The sequence below is a fragment of the Nomascus leucogenys genome, chromosome 9 (genome assembly GCF_006542625.1).
Source record: "Nomascus leucogenys isolate Asia chromosome 9, Asia_NLE_v1, whole genome shotgun sequence".
Classification (NCBI taxonomy): domain Eukaryota; kingdom Metazoa; phylum Chordata; class Mammalia; order Primates; family Hylobatidae; genus Nomascus; species Nomascus leucogenys.
The window spans coordinates 107,875,545-107,893,067 of record NC_044389.1 but is presented as its reverse complement, the minus strand read 5'-3'; the positions used below and the strand labels follow the sequence as shown (position 1 = coordinate 107,893,067).

Sequence of the window (17,523 nt, the reverse complement as noted above, 5' to 3'; positions counted from 1 at the left end):
CTGATCATGCAAAACCAATCCTGAAGGATTTTACTTGGAAACCTTACATGAATCATGTGACACATTCTTTCTTACACTAAAAGTTCTAAGCAGACTATCTTCCCTTCCTTACAACACAGTCTTGTAAACATCTTATTTACACTTGACTTAAACACAGCCAACACTTGTTTTAGCCAACAAGAGTATTTTTCTTAGGAATTGTCCCAGAAATTTTTAGTCTAACAAAAAGTGGAAGTACTGCCCAGCGGCCAAACCTGAACCCTAGGAACGGAAAACCTTGAACTTCAGAGTGGACGCTCACACTCACTTGCTGGCGACCAGAAGGCTGCAATCATCATCCATATCATAAACATGGACCCATGAGGTCCAAGCATCCTCCCATCTGGAATGTTGGGGTACACTGTGCTATCTGGAAGAGTCTCTTTGAGCCTGGAAATTATTAGAACAACATGACATCAGGTGTTTCCTCACGGCTTGTATTCAAAGGCACATTGCTCTAACCCAGTCCATACCTTTATGAGGTTATGTGGGAAGGCCACATATGTATAAGCCTCCATCTTCTCTACCCTTCGCCTTTTCCAGAGCACAAATAAAAGCATGACCCCATGTGGAGCTTACCTCACTTAACAACAGCACTTTACTCTGCAGCAGGGACCCACAGCTCAGCTGCTGCCCTCACAAGCATGGTTGCACATGGATGTCACCTAAGGCCAGTCATGTTTTCATCATCCTTTAGGGGAACATGAGTATGAAAGATGAATCTCTTGGGCCTATCTGCATAGACGTACTGAATCACAGATGTATTTTTCCCAGATAGAAGCATAGTGATCTTTGAGTGACATTCCAGGCCAGCACCTTTATTTTGTAGATAAGAAAGTTGAGGCTGAGAAAGATGACTCACTTGTCCTAGATCCCACAGCTGAACAGAACCATCTCCACCTAGACACTAGGCCCGATTCCCCCCCCGCCCACCCCCTCTCTCTCTGTCAGGGATCTTCCTTACCAGCTAGTGTTAACAGATCCTGGATCATCAAACTGAATACACACATTGACTTCCTGGTTTGTTGTGACGCATAATTTCCCAACATCTTTTTTTTTTTTTATTTGTATGATGGGGCAATAAGTTGCTGCTGAGGCAACATAGATATAAGAATGGTTAGAAAAACCGCAAAATGTATCCTGAATTACAGGTCCCAATGCCATTTTGGTACAAAAACCTTTATGAGTTCTTACTTTAGGGCAGGGTAAAATTTCCTTCTGACCACTGCAACCATGAACCTCAAAAGTTCAGAGTAATAAAATATAAAGAGAGAAATGTCCAACCCTAGTATACTAGAACTGTAGGTCATTCAAATCCCACAGTGAACTATTTTTGTTCAAATTATTAAAAAAAAAAAAAGAAAACACTGATAATCTGACAAAAATTTTTAGGCATAAGTGTAGGGCCTGGAGAGAGTAAATTTCCTTTACGGACTTCTTAGATCCCAAAAGCATCCTGTATCAATTAAATGGAACCTCATTTTCTTACTGCTCAAAGCAATGCTTCCATCACTCACTATTTCCTCTCAAATGTGGGAGTCCTTTGGGGGCAGTGGTTAAAAAAAAAATGCCACCTTATCTAGAGTGGGCAGCAATGGAAAAATGGATAAATGTTTAGTACTCCCAGGAAAGCTTTATGATGAAAACAAAACAGGGAAGAGTCAGGAACCTTTTCTGGCTTTTTTAAAGTCTTGACTTTTAAGTCAAGAATCGTGAAGCCAGTTATTATAACAAGCAATGTTTAAAAAAATAGTCTATAATGTCTGCAAGAACACAGGAAGAGGAAAAACTCTGCGATGTATTACTCCCATCATTACTGAAACGCATCGCCAGCAGGACCTGCTGCTTGAGGTTCAGGATGGACGTATCCCAATGGGAAGTGGGAAACAGTTCCCACCTCAGCAGGCCTCTACGGGCACTTCTACAGCAACACACATCAAAACAGAGTGGTTGACCACTCTCTATTCCAGGACGGGGGCTGCGAGACCCCCAGCCACAGGGCAGTGTTCTGCACTGGCCCAAGAATGGGTCCTGCAAGCAGTAAACTCTTTGGTGGGGACCTGGAGGGTTGGGGGAGGGGGGAAGTGCGTGTTTGTCTCCCACTCTCTTGCAGGCAGGCAGCTTGGTCCCAGCAAGAGCAAAGACAAGATCTGAGACAGTATTTATTTATGGAAGGGAGAAAGCAGAGTGTGTGCAAATTTAATGCTTAGTAGGGAAAAAGTAGGAGACCTCCTATCTCCAGGGAGGGCCTAGGGAACAATTCCTTCTGAGCAACAAGGCTTCTCCCCTCCCCCACCCCACTTACCCGCTCAACTCCCTCCCCACCCCCACCAGCCTCCCCAGGAAAACGAGGCCACATTTAAGCCTGTTTTCTCCTTTTCTCCGACCTGGTGGAACATGGGTCCATTCCCTTGGTGTAGACACGGTAGTAGGTCTCCCAGTTCCCTTCTCCACGGTGCAAGAGTGGAGTGGGGACGGAGAGTGGCGGGCAGCGGCAACCGAGCCAGATCCAAGAGGGGTCGGCCTCCTCTAAATTGGTTTCCCACCAATGGCCTCGGATCAGCCGCGGCTGTGCTGCGGGAGCCCTCAGGACGCAGCTGGGGTTGGCGCGCGGGGCCTCGGAACCCCAAACCCGGCTCGGTTCGGCAAGGTTCAGGGAGACAAGGTAGAGAAGGCTGGGGTGAGCGAGAAGTCGGGCGGCCGATAGTCAGGGCCACGAGCCTCGCCTTGCCTTCTTGGGATCCCACCCAACTTTAAAAGCCCAAAGATCCTGAAAATTCCGAAAGCGAAACTGCGAGCTGGTCTCCAGAAGTTTGGGAACGGTCTCCCAGGCTTTCCAGGGTCGTCCCGGGATTCTCGGACACCACAAACGCCATCAACCACGAGCACCGGTGTCCGTGGCTATTGCCCCGCATGGTCCCCATCCGCGTCCCCGGGAACTCCCTCGGCTTTTCGTGCATCCAGGTCCCCAGCCCCAGCTACTGGTGCGCCCCGAGCCCCTAGGTGCCAGAGCGGTGGTCGGCCGGGCTCCTGCCCTGTCTCGCCTCCTCCCTCCTCCCCACCAGAAAGAAAAACTTGGGCCCTTCGAGAATCCTGTGGAATGTTCTTTGTAATCAACTGTACATCCGCTTCCACGGCACGGCCTCGTGCAAAATCGCAGGTTTCGGGGCGTTGGAGTAAATTGTGCGCTTGTCAGCGGCGACGTCAGGAGGACAAGGGGAGGGGTTCGCGTCTGAAACTGCAGCTTCGCAGCACAGGGCCATTTTAGGCTGCTCCCCACCTCGCGGGGCCCACGGGAAAGCCGGCCCCAGGAGGGCGCGCCCAAGCGCAGGCTGGAGGAGCCACGGACGCGTCCTGGCCGGCGCGTCGCCATGGTTCAGCCTCGCTGCCCAGGTGGGAGGGGTCGCCTGCCGCGGGGTCTCCAAGCCAGTGCCGCTTGCTCCCGGCCCCCACCCACTGACAGCACGGCGTCCGAGTGACCCTGTCTAACCTCGTTCTGCGCTCCTGCAAACCACGTTGCTGCGCTAACTACAGACCTGCCCAACATGTCTTTGTAACCGTATCATTTAAAAACGCTTCCAGGCACCTGGCCGCTGCCAGATCAGGTTCGCGGGCCCGGAGGAGGTCCTCCCACCTGCCCCCGCCAGCCCCGGGGACCGTGCGCCGCCGCCGTGTGGCCCCCGCCCACGAGGTCCCTCGGGCAGGAACCGCCGAGCGACCTCTGTTCAGCGGCCGCGTCCTGGCCACTGGCGACCCCTGTCGGGAACCCTGTTCCCGGCTAAGCTCCGTTCCCGCATTCCGGTGGCTCTCACTCGAGCTCGCATTTTTCCCTCCGGCTCCTCTGCCTGACCCCGATTTTGTCTCCAAACTCCACTCCCAGATCCTCCCCGCCCCGGAACGCCGACCTTTCCCCCGCACTTCGCCGCCCACTCACATCCCCGGGCGACTGCCCGGCCTCCATACCCGCCAAGACAAGAAGACGCCCCTCTCCGATGCGCCGAGAGGGTTCCTAAGCAAAGCAAGGGACAGTTTCTTCCCCAAACGCTGTCCCCATCCCCCACCTTCCCTAGAGCGCTAAACCCAAAAGTAAGGAAGGCAACCCCTCGCCTCGACCCTACGTGCCTGTCTGCCCAGATCCGCGCGCTCCCGCCCTTCTGCCCCACACCACCACCACCACCACCACTTTGGTCTTCTCCAAGCTTGGTCCCGGTCCCCCACCTCCCACCCCAGAGCGGCGCAGAAGAAAGCAGGATCCCACTATTAAGTGCAGCGCGCCCCCTGCACACACGAAATCCGGCTGGCGTCTGCAGCCCGATTGCACCCAATACCCGGGACAGTTAGTCCTTTCAATAATCACCTCCTCGCCCCACCTACTCGGGGATCTACTCGCTTAGGATCCAGCACACACAAGGCGAGAGCTAGCTCGTCTCCTAGAAAGCCAAAATAAATCACTCCCTCTGCCCTCATGTACTTTGCACCACGTGTCCGCAGTTTGTCACGTCAAATCATGGCAGGGTCTGGTTCCAAGACGCACACACACATTCGGGGTGGTTCTCTTTGACACACACACCCAAAAAAACTGCGCACACACAAGCCTGCACATTAATCCACAGGCACACACGACAGTTGCGTTTCGGTGCCCTGGTCTTGGCCAGTGGCACCTCTCCATCCCTTTCCCCCCTAGCAATGGACTTGACACACAGACTCTAACCACGGAAAAAAAAAAAACGGGACAGCCCATTCCTTCTTTTTTTTTCCCACTTAATTCGCTAAAGCGCTTCCTGGGGTAGCCAAAGAGAGTCGAAACTAAGGGGTGGAAACTTCAGCTGGGTTTTTTCCCACCTCAAAACCTTTATTTTCAGTTTTTAAAAGCCACCTTAGCCCGCCATATTGAAACTGGCACGGTTGCTAAAGACTCCTTCCTCGCAGTTGTGGCGCTTCCAAGAAAACACGAGTACGGCTCAGGCTCTGGATGAGCGTCCGGCCACCGAGAATCAGCCACTTCCCACCCTCCAGGATCCCCCAGCTCCCGCCAGCCCCTTCCCACAGCCTCTGGTCAAAATCAATAAATACATCTAGCAGTTCCTACAGTTGCATTTTGGCGGATTTCTGCAAAACATACACACACATACACATACACACGCACGCATATTAAAAAATAAACTCCAGAACCAGCTCAAGTCAGCAATTTTGAAAGGGGGTCGCATAAGTGGAGACAACCGGAAAGCCCCTAAGTGACAGGATATTACTTTAAAGAGAAAATAATGAACAAAAAGACCATCCTCGCTGGAGCACGCTCCAAAACTACTACTGCCAATTTTATTTCAGTTGCTCAGGCAAATGTTTCCAAGGGGGCGATTCCGAATGTCTGCACGATTTTTTACCCCCATACCGGTCTCCGATTCCCCGTCCTCACCATCTTTTTCTCCCACCCAAACCAAAAGAAAGAGGAGACCCCAGCGCGGAGGAGACGCGGGAGCGCAGGATAGGTAGCAGCGGCGGCTGCGTCGCTAAAATGAGTGCAGAAACGAGGAAGGTGGGCGGCGGGCGGGGACAGGCTGCGCCCGGGGAAGGAGGACACTTTGCAACTCCAGACGGACTCTCGCACGGCCCGGCTTTTCCTAGCCCGGAGACGCAGGCGAAGGGGACCCAGGAAGCAAAAATGACAACCTGGAGCGCACAGAGGAGTTTGAGGCTTCGCTCAAGTGCAGTCGCTTTCTTCTCCTGACCTTCTCTTTTGCTCCCCTGCACCCTCCCGAGCCTTCCCCCACCCCCCACCTCCAACCCCAGCTCGCTCGGGCTTCCTTTCTTTTTTTTTTTTTTTTTTTTTCTTTTTTTCCTAGTCTGGAAAAAGCCCCTGACCGGCGCACTCAACCTGCGGGCCGAAGGGCTGCTCTCCGGCCAGCCTGGGCGCCGGGGACAGCAGCCGGCGCGGCGTCCTACCTGGTGAAGTTCGTCCTGCCCTCGGCGTGGACCGAGGCCCCGGGCGCCGCCCGGGAGGGCACCGGCCTCGCTCGCTCGCTCGCCCGCCCTTGCCCGCTCGCTCGCCGCCCGCCGCCTCCCTCGCGCGCCCGCTCCGGTCCTCCGGCTCCCACTACAGCTCATTCCAATATGGCATCCTCTCTGTGCGCATGCTCGGCGCTCTTTTTTTTTTTTTTTTTTTTAAAGATTTGTGTGTGTGTGTGTGTGTGTGTGTGCGTGTGTGTATGTGTGTGCGTGCGCGTGCAGCGAACTCCTTCAACGACCTTTTCCAGCGCTTGCAAAATTTCTTAAGCCAATTAGCCTGCAGGACGTGATCGGCTCCTTCCTCAGCCCGCGCCGCGCCCCTCCCTGCGCCTAAGCAGGCGGGCACTCCCAGGACCCTGGCACCTTCCGCGCCCACGCGGCCCCCTCCCCGCCGCGCTCGCCTTCCTTCTTTTTGTGAGCTCCCTCCGTACATGATCTGCAGAAAGTTCCCATCGCGGGCGTTTCCGCACACCCCTCCGCAAGGACAACTGGGCAAACTCCCGTTTCCCTGGCCGCGGTTCGTGAGCTGGGTTTCCAATGGCTCAGTCGACCATGTGCACAAACTTGCGCTTTATCCGCCCGGGATCGCTGGGAGCCGAGAGAAATTCAATCCCCAGGGCAATCTTGGCCCCGCCCGCCCCACCCCACCCTATGTTGTTTAAATAGAGCCTTTTCTTGAAGCTGCGAACATTTCCAGGCCCCTTGGGCAGGGCTGGAGGGGCCGAGGAGAGCTATTCGAGGGAAAGGTTCCCCGAGGGGCAGGAAATTAAGTTGGGGCTGCCTGGGCGAACTGCCAGGTAGCCGTGCTCGCCACGGCGTCTCATGGGGCACCTAGCTAGTCCGGTCCTCATAGGGCGGGAAAAGAATCGTCGCTCACACCCCAGCAAAACGTGGCCCTCGGCGGTCCGTTGGAGAGCCCCGTCGGCCGTGAACCCCGGGCAGGGCTGGACGTCTGCGGAGCCCGCGGGCACTTTGTCCGGGGCGCCTGGGGAGGAACGCGGAGCTCCCAGGGCCTTAGGTGCAACGGCTGCGCAGAGCCCAAACGAAATGTCCCCAGTGCGGAAAAGCCGGTGACGCCCTAGAAGCAAGACCAAGAGCTTCCGAAGAACGCTGCGCCGTTAACTAGGGGGCCCCGCAGAGATGCCGATGTGGGCCTGCATTGTATATTTCTGCGAAATAGCGAATGGACACGTTTGCTCAGGGTTTTTATGGTTGCCAAAGGGGGTAAAATTACCCAGTCCCCCAAATCTGTGTCCCATGAATCCCTCTCATAGTACCCCTCTCCAGGCGGCCAAGAGGTCCTCCAGGTTCCCGTGGGTTCGCAGCTCCACCCGCCCTTCCTCGCCCTGCATCCCTAAGGAGAGTGTCCGCTCTGAAGGGCTAGGGGCCAGCCATGGAGTGAGGGGACCGGGGCTGACCACGCGCGGCACGGACAGGGGTCCGCAGGCGGGCCCTCTCCTGGATGGTGCGGCCGGAGCTGATCTAGAAGAAATACGGAGGGACGTGCCGAGAAGCAGCTCTCGCTTCGCCGCGACCCTGGAGAGCGCCCCTCCACCCAAAAGATCTGCCGAGCTGAGAGATCCAGGGCGGGCGTCCGCAGCCATGAGGCCCCCTGCGCCGCCAGTATGGGAAAATCCTGCCTCCTTACACCTTGGAGAACGCTGGGCGACGACTAAAGCGCCTTCCGCCGGCCTGTCACTGCATGTGACACAGGAGCCACGTGAGACCCAGAAGAGTCCAGCGACTCGCCGCGCGGTGCACTTTAGCCTGAGTCTGCGACCCCTCCAGCTCTCCAGTCCCCAGCTGTTGGGGACATCAAGCCGGAGCCCTGGGCTCTCTGCCCTGTGGGTCGCTGAAAGCAGAGACTCCTCAAACCAACCGAACCGGGCGCATTAACCCTCTCGCCTGCACCCCTCTGCCTCCCGGTTGAGCCCCGATGCGGCTCCAGGTAGAACCTGCTGGACTGACTGCGGCGTCCAGGAATCTGGAGTATGGGCTCCAGACACTCTCCACGGTTTGGCCCCGGGTCTCAACACCCAAATCGCCTCTTCTGGCTCCTTCACCACACCGCGGGGCCTGTGGGGAGGGAGGGGCCGGGAGACCCCTGGGCGCACCACTGTCCTCGAGGGGACCCCACCCTGTGCACTGCTGAAGCGCAGGGCGCGCCGCGGCAGGAATGGCCCGGAGTGCGGATCCCCTGCCCTGAACCTCCGGCTCTTGGCCCGCGCTGCGCCTACCCAGTGGCCCTGGCCCCGCAGGGCGACAGCGGCGGCTCCCTCCCATTTGCGTCCCAGACCGCGCGGCCTCGCTTAGCTCCCGGGAGCCGACAGGCGCTTGCCCTGGTGCCAGCGCAGGGCTTACCCGGGGGCTTAGGGTAGGGATGGGGGTGCGGGGGGAGGGGGAGAACGCAATTTCCTTCTGCGCGAGTCGTGGAGACGTGGGCTGCAGCCAGCCACCGCGCGCTCTCCAGGCTTGTTTACCAGTTTTAGGTCATTACTGTGCACGAAACATTGTTTCATCCAAATAAAAGCAAATGCAAAAGAACACCTGATCCCAAACAGTGTATGACTGTGTGTTCATTATCTTCCCTGGTTACTCCGAAGGAGTTGAATTTTTTTAATGTTTTGGGTACGTAGACCCCGTATAACTTTGCTCCTGGGTCCACAAAATGGTGATTTTGGGGGAGGGTTACCTATCGTGATTAAGAAATATAATCAGGAAGTCGCAGCACACAAAGGTGGCATTGTTATTGTAAAAAAAACTCCTTTCCCTCCTATTTTTGTGTTGCTTTTTGCACGTGACTTCTTGAAGATTCTTTGATTTTCTTTTCTGCAACCGACCTCCATTCTCTTTTATCCAAGGGCACCAATGAGGCACATGAAAATTGGTTAGGAAATTCCCTGAGGCCATTAAAGTGGCCCCTTCATCCCACTTCAATACCTTTCAACTTTCATTTTTATTTCAGAACCAGACACTTTAGGGATATGGGTACCCAGATGTAGGTTGCACCCTAAATCAATTAAAGGTAGGAAAAAATTCCACATAGTCAGCAAAGGATCACGTGCTGACAAAAATTGTGACTGCTTTTTTAAAGAAGGCTTATGCACTCCGACTCAAACAGGGTCATGAAAATCTCATTATCAACACAAGATTTTTCTCTATATTATTAATATTTACTAAAAATCTTGGCAAAAATAAGCCTTTGATCACACTAACTATAGATGTTATTTCATTCCTAAACTTTGCTTAAGCTGTGAATTTCATCACTCTACAGATCAAGTTATGCCTTCAGAGGGACTTTGGAATTCTTTAACATAAACGAGGCTAATTGGTTAATTGTAAAATATTTAGATGCTATTCCATTTGTCTAATGATAGAGCACAAATTAGAAATATAAAATAACAATTGAAAAGTTTTTGTCTCATTTTCTGTGTATTCCTAAGTATTACATCACAAAAACTATTGCAGAGGAAATAATTAGAAATTATTGTGTACTATTGAATTGAAAAATTATATGTGTACTATTTATTCTCTTTATATTTAGGGCATGTGATTACTTAAATCTTGTTGCATTAGTCGTACCCAAGAAAAATGTTCAATTTGTTCATACCTATTCCATGTTTAAGTTATCACTTCCCACTGGGAAAAGGAAATGAACCAAAGAAAATAGAAGATAAACCATTATGCTTTCTTAATATAGAGACTCTCTAATGAACTATTAGACATACTAGCCTAACAGGAAAGCAGAAGGAGGGAAAAAACGGGCCAGAACCAAATATTTGAAGAATTTGTACAACCTTCTCTTTACTAGAGCCTTGAAACCAAAACTTGTTTTCTCTTAGGCTACATAAGATAGTATTTTTCCATCAGCCTCCTAAGGTCACAAAGAGTAAATCTAAATACATTCTCTCTTTTATTTTTTCACCTTTTTTCCTTATCTTCTATCCCCAATTAAAGCACTTAATGGCTAATGTATTGGGAGTCCAATGACCTCAGTCACTGCTTCATCACTAATTATCTGTGTGACCTCTGTAAGTCCAGTGACCTCTCTGAGCTGTTCTTTCCTCTTGGGTAAAATGAGGGGATTGGACGAGTTGTCCTGTGAGGTCTTTTCAGACCCTAAACAGTGCTGAGCATTCTACCCCACCCCAAAGCCATAAATTACTTTATATGATATTCTGCCAATTTGATATAGCAATCAAATTCTGAGGTCACAGAGGATAAAAAAGAATAAAGTAAAGGAATTTGTAGGGAAAGGGTATTAGGGCCTTCTTTGCCTTAGTACCCTTCAGTGAAGGTACAGTTCAGGTCATATTTCTGCCTTCTTTTGATTATTATTGTGCTTTTGCATTTACTGTATGAGTTTTGTGTTGCCCATAAAAGTGTGGGGGCTCTGGTGAGGGTATCTATAACTGTCCTTTTGAGAAAAGCCTGGGGTTATTGAGATGGCTTGTGAAAATAACTAGAGTCCTCAATGAGTGTAGTGATGTGTATTGGTTCACAAAATATCACCACCTAAGAGAACACTTTCTCATACATTTCTAGAAATTTCAGAAACACACTATTGCGATTGACTCTTGTATAATTTGAAGGAATTTCAAGCTTCCTTGACAACAAGAGAAAAAAATAATAGGGTACAGGGCATATTTTTAAAAGTACATGAAGGCCGGGCATGATGGCTCATAGCTGTAATCCTAGCACTTTGAGAGGCCAAGGAGTGGGGATTGCCTGAGTTCAGGAGTTCGAGACCAGCCTGGGGAACACAGTGAAACCCCATCTCTACTAAAAATACAAAAAAAAAAAAAAAAATTAGCCAGGTGTGGTGGCGTGCACCTGTAATCCCAGCTACTCAGGAGGCTGAGAGAGGAGAATTGCTTGAACCCAGGAGGCAGAGGTTGCAGTGAGCGGAGATCGCACCATTGCACTCTAGCCTGGGCCACAGAGCAAGACTCCGTCTCAAAAAAAAAAAAAAAAAAAAAAAAAAAAAGGACATGAGTTCTGAACTCTCCTAGGACATGTATTGAAAGAGCCGAGGTGGTTTGCTTGTGGATGTTCCAGTTTTGACTAATGGCTTCTTTCTCCACTGAGAAGAACATCCTGACAAAACTCATTCCCAACTTCTGCGGCTGCTGAATGATGGTATCATGCCCTTCATTTGTGAATCTTACTGTGTGTTAGGCATAATATTTTAGACTTTGTGGCCTCAATTCCAGCCCTTTTGAGAGCTGCAGTCTGGAGAGATTAAATGACAGAGGCCTTTTAAAGGACAGAGTCACCGAGCAGGGACTGGCTCTCAGGCCCTTTTAAAGACAGCAAAAATGAGACAGAGGATTTATTTAGTATCTACTTTGCTCCAGACGCTATTCCGGGTATTTTTTACATATATGATAACATTTCATAACTCCCAGTCTGTATTATGTGTAATATCCCTTTTAAATGGTTTAAAAATATGTTTTAAATGTATGTTTCTTTACACATAAAGCTGAGTCCTCTTCCACTGTCACTGTCATTGAAATACAGGTTGCGTCTCGGTTTTTTCTTGTGGAGCTTGAATTGTCTGGAACCATTTACACTTTCTAATTTTACCCCTTTATGACTGAGCGTATCTATTGGCAAAAACACACACGCCCCAACTGGGTGTGGTGGCTCACACCTATAATCCCAGCCGTTTGGGAGACTGAGGCAGGAGGATCGCCTGAGCCCAGGAGGTGGAGACCAGCCTGAACAACATATCCAGACCCTGTCTCTACAAAAAATAAAAATTAGCTGGGCATGGTGGCACGCCCCTGTAGCCCCAACTCCTCAGGAGGCTGAGGCAAGAGGATTGCCTGAGCCCAGGTAGTTAAGACTGCAGTGAATTATGATCATGCCACTGCACTCCAGCCTGGGTGACAGAGCAAGATCATGCCTCAACAAACAAACAAACAAACAACAATAAACACAGTGCAGGTCAGAGATGTGGGTCTGTGACCCTAGAACAGTATTTCCTCTGTGAAAGATAACTGGCCTGAATGAGGTTGAATTTGACACCATGTAAAAGCATTAAGAGTCCCAATGAACTTATATTGCAAAATAGACTAAACAAACTAAAACAAGGGACTAAAAATCCCACATGAAAAAGCAGTTTCATGAATAAGCACAGTGGCCAATTTGTTACATTCACCCACTACCTTAATAAGTGCCTGACTATGGTATACAAGAGGAGAGATACCAGTATTAGGAAGCTGGACTATCTCAGCTTTCATGTAGCTTCAGCATCGCCATCCTATTTGTTTTCACTGTGTAAGCCACTTTAGATGATCTTAATACAGAATAAATCATTATTATCATGATCAAAGAAGTGATAGTTATTAGATCTACAAAGACTTGATTTGCAGTGCCATCTACTGGAAACAGACATTGACTTGCTTTCAGATTTTTTAGTTTTTTGTTGTTTATTTTTTTAAATAAAGAATGTTGAAGAATACAGATATCAGTAGTAAGGGAAGAATTTGGTTCTTACTATATTTGATTACAGATGATGGCTTAGAAGCGTTAGCTACAAATAAGCTGAATTGTATTCTTATCAAATCATTCATCCTTTGAATGTTAGAATAAAGAGTACTTACATGTTTCTTTGAAAAGTAACATTGCTTCCATTTTTTAAAATGAGTCACTTAAACCAGTTTTTAATATAGCACTATGGTTTTTTTCTTATCCCTTTAAAGATTGATTTTTTTTACCCTTGTAAGTGCCTCTGAAATGGATATCATTGCTGAATTCTTGGAGATTTTCATTTTAATTTCATACCTTGGGGGTGGGGGAAACTCAAAAGATTTTTCAATCAATTTTTTGAAGAGAAACTTACATAAATTAGATATAGAGGAAAATTAATGAAAAATAAAAACCAATCTCTGCTTACATTTCTCTCATTCAACAAATATTTACTGAGGACCAGATGTGTGCCAGGCACTGTTCTAGGATCTGAAATACAGTGAACAAGACAGATGAAGCCCTGTTCCATGACACTTATAGTTCATCAAGGACAGATCAACACCAAAGAAATGAATATCTAATATGTCATGTGGATGTTAGTGCCATGGAAAAGGGTAAAGCAGGGGCAGGTACAGGAAGTGACAATGACAAGTATGGTGTTGGGGGGGGTGACATTTTTTATGAAAGTGGGTCAGGGAAGTGGCATTTGAACAGAGAGCTCCAGACAGCGGGAACAGTAAGTACAAAGATTTTGATATTGTCTTGGCTCCATTTGAAAGAAAGAATAGATTATACAAAAGTTTGATGATATTTAACACCATAGGCATAAGCTATTAACTTGTAACTTCTAACTTAAGCAATATGTGCCAGTATTCCCAGATGGGAAACAACACAAAGCGGTCAGTTCAAACACGTACAGAAAATCCAAGCATTCCCTAAGGGATCAAAGCCAGTTTCCCTGAATTTAATTAGATTCTTAGGTTGAATGAGCGGCAAAGGTCACCTGGTCTGCCATCTCTCTCTTGCCCAACTCCTCTCTACATTATCTATATTAGTCTGTTTTCACACTATTATAAAGACATACCCGAGACCGGGTAATTGATTTATAAAGGAAAGAGGCTTAATTGACTCACAGTTCTGCAGGGCTGGGGAGGCCTCAGGAAACTTACAATCACAGCCAAAGGGGAAGAGGCATGTCTTATATGGTGGCAATAGAGACAGAAAGAGCGAAAGAGAAAGAGAGAGCATGTGTGTGTGTGTGAAGCAAAGGCGGAAGAGCCCCTTATAAAACCATCAGATCTGGTGAGATCTCACTATCACGAGAACAACATGGGAGAAACTGCTCCCATGATCCAATCACCTCCCACTGGGTCCCTCCCTCAATACATGCGGATTATGGGGATTATAATTCAAGATGAGATTTGGGTGGGGACACAGCCAACCCTTATCATTATCCCTACAAATGACCAGGCAGTCTGTTTGAACACCTCACTCCTCACTCCCTCCAGAGATAGCTCATTCCACCTTTGACTCCTCTTGGCAAATTCATCCTTACACTGAAGTGATGCCATTTCTCTGTTCTGTAGTGCTTGGGTGGCTTGCATGGCAATGGAGGAAGGCAAAAGTGTCACCCTCTTCCTGTTCCTCACTGGACAGTGGCCTCTATGATCAGGAACCCCATGTAAACATCCATGTAAAGCTGGCTCTGTAATAGACTTGAAATGAATCCATCCATCATCATTCATCACTCTGATCTCATCTACATAAAAACTCCCCAAGCACAGGATGGTTAGTGCAACTGTGTTTTCTCTATGTCTTTAAACCAAAGGAAACAGAGTAGTTCACCCAACTGAAAGACCCCAGTGTTTAAGTGCTCTCATTCACCTTTCATTCCCTTCTTGGTCTGCAGTTATGCCGAATCAGAAATCAATTCCTTGGGGATAGCACAAGTGAAAAAATCTAGAAAATATACAAATGCATCTGAGCAAACAATAGAGTACACTTGCTAATGACACACTTCCTTAAGCTAGGGAATTAATTACAACAGTTAACATTGATTGAGCACATACTCTGTGCCAAGCCCTCTTCCAAGAGCTTTATGTATCCTACCTCACTTAACCCCACAGCAAGCATGTATAGTAGGCAGTGTTATTGTCCCCACTTTATGGACAAAGAAACTGAGGAAGGGGCGGAGAGTGATTAAGCCAGCTGGTTGTGGATACATGACTAGTAAGTGTTGGAGCCCAAACTTGAACTCAGCCAGTCTGACTCTAGAGCCTGGGCACATCATCCCTAAACTCCATTCCCATGGTTTATGAGAGTAGAGATGCCAGAAACTAAAGATAATGTATGGGATGGAAGACTGAAGGAACGTGGATCATTTAGCAACAGAAGAAAAGGCTAAAACGCAAAGGAGGGCCAGGGCAAGCTCATGAGCAATGCCAATGCTAATTTTTAAAAATGGGTTGAAAATAGAAGGAATTGTGACTGTGGCCTGAATGGAACTAAGTTTGAGAATAAAAAGTGATGAGGATATTTGGAATGTGATAATAGCAACAACAACCATTCTAGTTGCAGGAAAACAAGCTTACAGCTCCCACTGATTCTACATCATGGTGAGTTGTATAATTATTTCATTATATATTACAATGTAATAGTAATAGAAATAAAGGGCACAATAAATGTAATGCGCTTGAATCATCCCCAAACCATCCCCCATTGCCCATCCATGGAAAAATTGTCTTCCACAAAACCAGTCCCTGGTGCCAAAAAGTCTAAGACCACTGCATCATGTTACATAGCACATATATGTTCTCATGTTCATGTTATTTAAGAGTCAAAATCATTTGTGTTGATTGAAGTATGGGCTACCCTAAGGCATCGCTAAAAGCCAGTGGTTATTATCTTTTTATAAAATTCACCAGAGGCCTTTGGAAACCCCCATGGTTCTGTTGGATGCACATGTGCACCATGAGGCCGCATGTTAGAGTGGAGAGAGCCTGTACATGGAAGACAGATGATCTTGGACTTAGATCCCAGCTTTGCCATTATTAGTTTTGCTTCTTTCCTCTCTCTCTCTCTCTTTTTCCCTGTCTCCTCCTCTTCCTTACCCTCTTCAGTTTCCTCTGTTTAAAAAAAAGGACTAAGAAAACCTACCCCTACCCTACCCACCAAAATATTATAAAACTAAATTTCTCTTTCAGAGAGGGAGACTGGCGGTTAACAGAGGCTTCAGAAGTATGACCTCCTCCATCTCCCCATCTACTCACCTGCCACCTGTTCAAAATACACATCGTTTGTAGCATTTTAGTACAAGTTTATAGAACTCTTCAATACACATCCAATAATTCTATATTGATGATAAATCAGATCATATCCCAGATTTGTTTTCTACATTTCCATGGACTTGCACCCTCTGTAATTGCTCTTTCAGCCTTCCTTTCTGGCTTTTTCTATTTTCTTTGTTTTATTAGTCAATAGTTAGGTCTTCCTGACAATGCAAATAAAATATTCCAAACAAGAATGTAGCTAGCAGCTGATTCATAAGATATTAAAAGGCCTTGAGTAATATTGTACTCATTGAAAACAAAGCCTTCACATATACCAATGCTTTATTACTTTCATGAAACTTAATCTTTGTCAAACCCTAAAAGGATAGCTAATTTTAATGACCAATTTGAAAAGCAGACAATGGGACTGATAGCATATTCCTAAACAAATTGTTATAAATTCACACGAAGCCAGGCATGGTGGCTTGCATCTGTAATCCCAGCTACCTGGGAGGCTGAGGCAGGAGGATCGCTTGAGCCTCAGAGTTGGAGGCTTCAGTGAGCTGTGATTATGCCACTGCACTAGGCCTGGGTGACACAGCAAATTCCCATGAAATGAGTAGTTACAGAATAATGCTGCAGACCAGAGTAGTGGACAAAAGAATAAAGAATGAAGAGACTTGGATTCAAATCCCATGGTGCCCCTAAATAGATTGTTTACAAGTCAATGAATTTATCTAAACCTCAGATTGGCCATCTGTGAAATGGACATAATTATCTCTTACTAGCTGGGCGTGGCGGCTCACGCCTGTAATCCCAGCACTTTGGGAGGCCGAAGCAGGCGGATCACTAGGTCAGGAGTTCAAGACCAGCCTGGCCAGCATAATGAAACCCCGTCTCTACTAAAAGTACAAAAATTACCCAGGCATGATGGCGTGCACCTGTAATCCCAGCTGCTCGGGAGACTGAGGCAGGAGAATTGCATGAACCCGGGAGACGGAGGTTGCAGTGAGCCAAGATCATGCCCCACTATACTCCAGCCTGGGCGACAGAGTGAGACTCCATCTCAAAAAAAAAAGAAAAGAAAAGAAATAACCTCTTACTTTATAGGATTGAGAGGAATTAGAAGGTTGCAATATGCCCAGTGACCAGAGCAGAGCATTGAGTTGGGTGCTAAAAACATTTTTTTACACTCCCTTTAATAATAAAATAAGTTTCCAATTCTAGCCCATAGGAACAGGCCAACCTGGAATTCAGAAATGGAAGAGTCTAGCAAAAGTCTCAAGACTCAAACTGAACCCTGATTCATGTCAATCTGGACAAACAACTTAATCTATTTTTGTCAAAGATAGTCCCCAGGAAAAGTGACACTGATAATGATGGTTACCTTGGTGCCTTCCCACCTGGGGCATGTAAGACAATGCTATCATCGGGGTCATTGCAACTTATTACTGCTTTATTCCAATCATCGTGCTAGACACTGCTTTCGTATGTGTTCTCATGTTTCCAACTGCTTTGAGCTCTTAGGAAGTACAGAGCTACAGAAATTTAACGTATGGCTGGCATTTCTCCTGAGTCTTTTGTTGGCATGCCTTTAGCATCTAAAGAAAAGGAGGAGAAGGAGAAGAAGCAGAAGAAAAGGAGGAGGGGGAGGAGGAGGATAAAGAAAGGAAAATTTGGAAAGCCAGGAAATTATTTGAGACAGAAATGTCTCCATCTCTTTTTCTCTTGCCTC

The 17,523-nt window shown here is 47.8% G+C and overlaps 2 protein-coding genes across 2 annotated transcripts in view; one reads left to right on the top strand and one right to left on the bottom strand.

The window, feature by feature from the left end:
* The window catches only part of SFMBT2 (Scm like with four mbt domains 2), a 247,993-nt gene extending 241,869 nt beyond the window's left edge, over positions 1 to 6,124 (bottom strand). The window contains exon 1 of the mRNA XM_030819341.1: positions 5,983 to 6,124. The gene's annotated coding sequence lies outside the window, so the exon portion shown is untranslated. The remainder of the gene's footprint in view (positions 1 to 5,982) is intronic.
* Positions 6,125 to 6,740: 616 nt separating this feature from the next.
* On the top strand, positions 6,741 to 8,589 carry LOC115836650. Its single transcript, XM_030818473.1, has one exon. The coding sequence runs from the start codon at positions 7,186 to 7,188 to the stop codon at positions 7,939 to 7,941; it is 756 nt and encodes a 251-aa protein (XP_030674333.1). The 5' UTR covers positions 6,741 to 7,185; the 3' UTR covers positions 7,942 to 8,589.
* The last annotated feature ends 8,934 nt before the right edge of the window (positions 8,590 to 17,523 follow it).

What these genes read in the sequence shown, in the direction of transcription:
- LOC115836650 (XM_030818473.1), top strand. Translation starts at nt 7,186, where the DNA reads ATGCCGATGTGGGCCTGCATTGTATATTTCTGCGAAATAGCGAATGGA.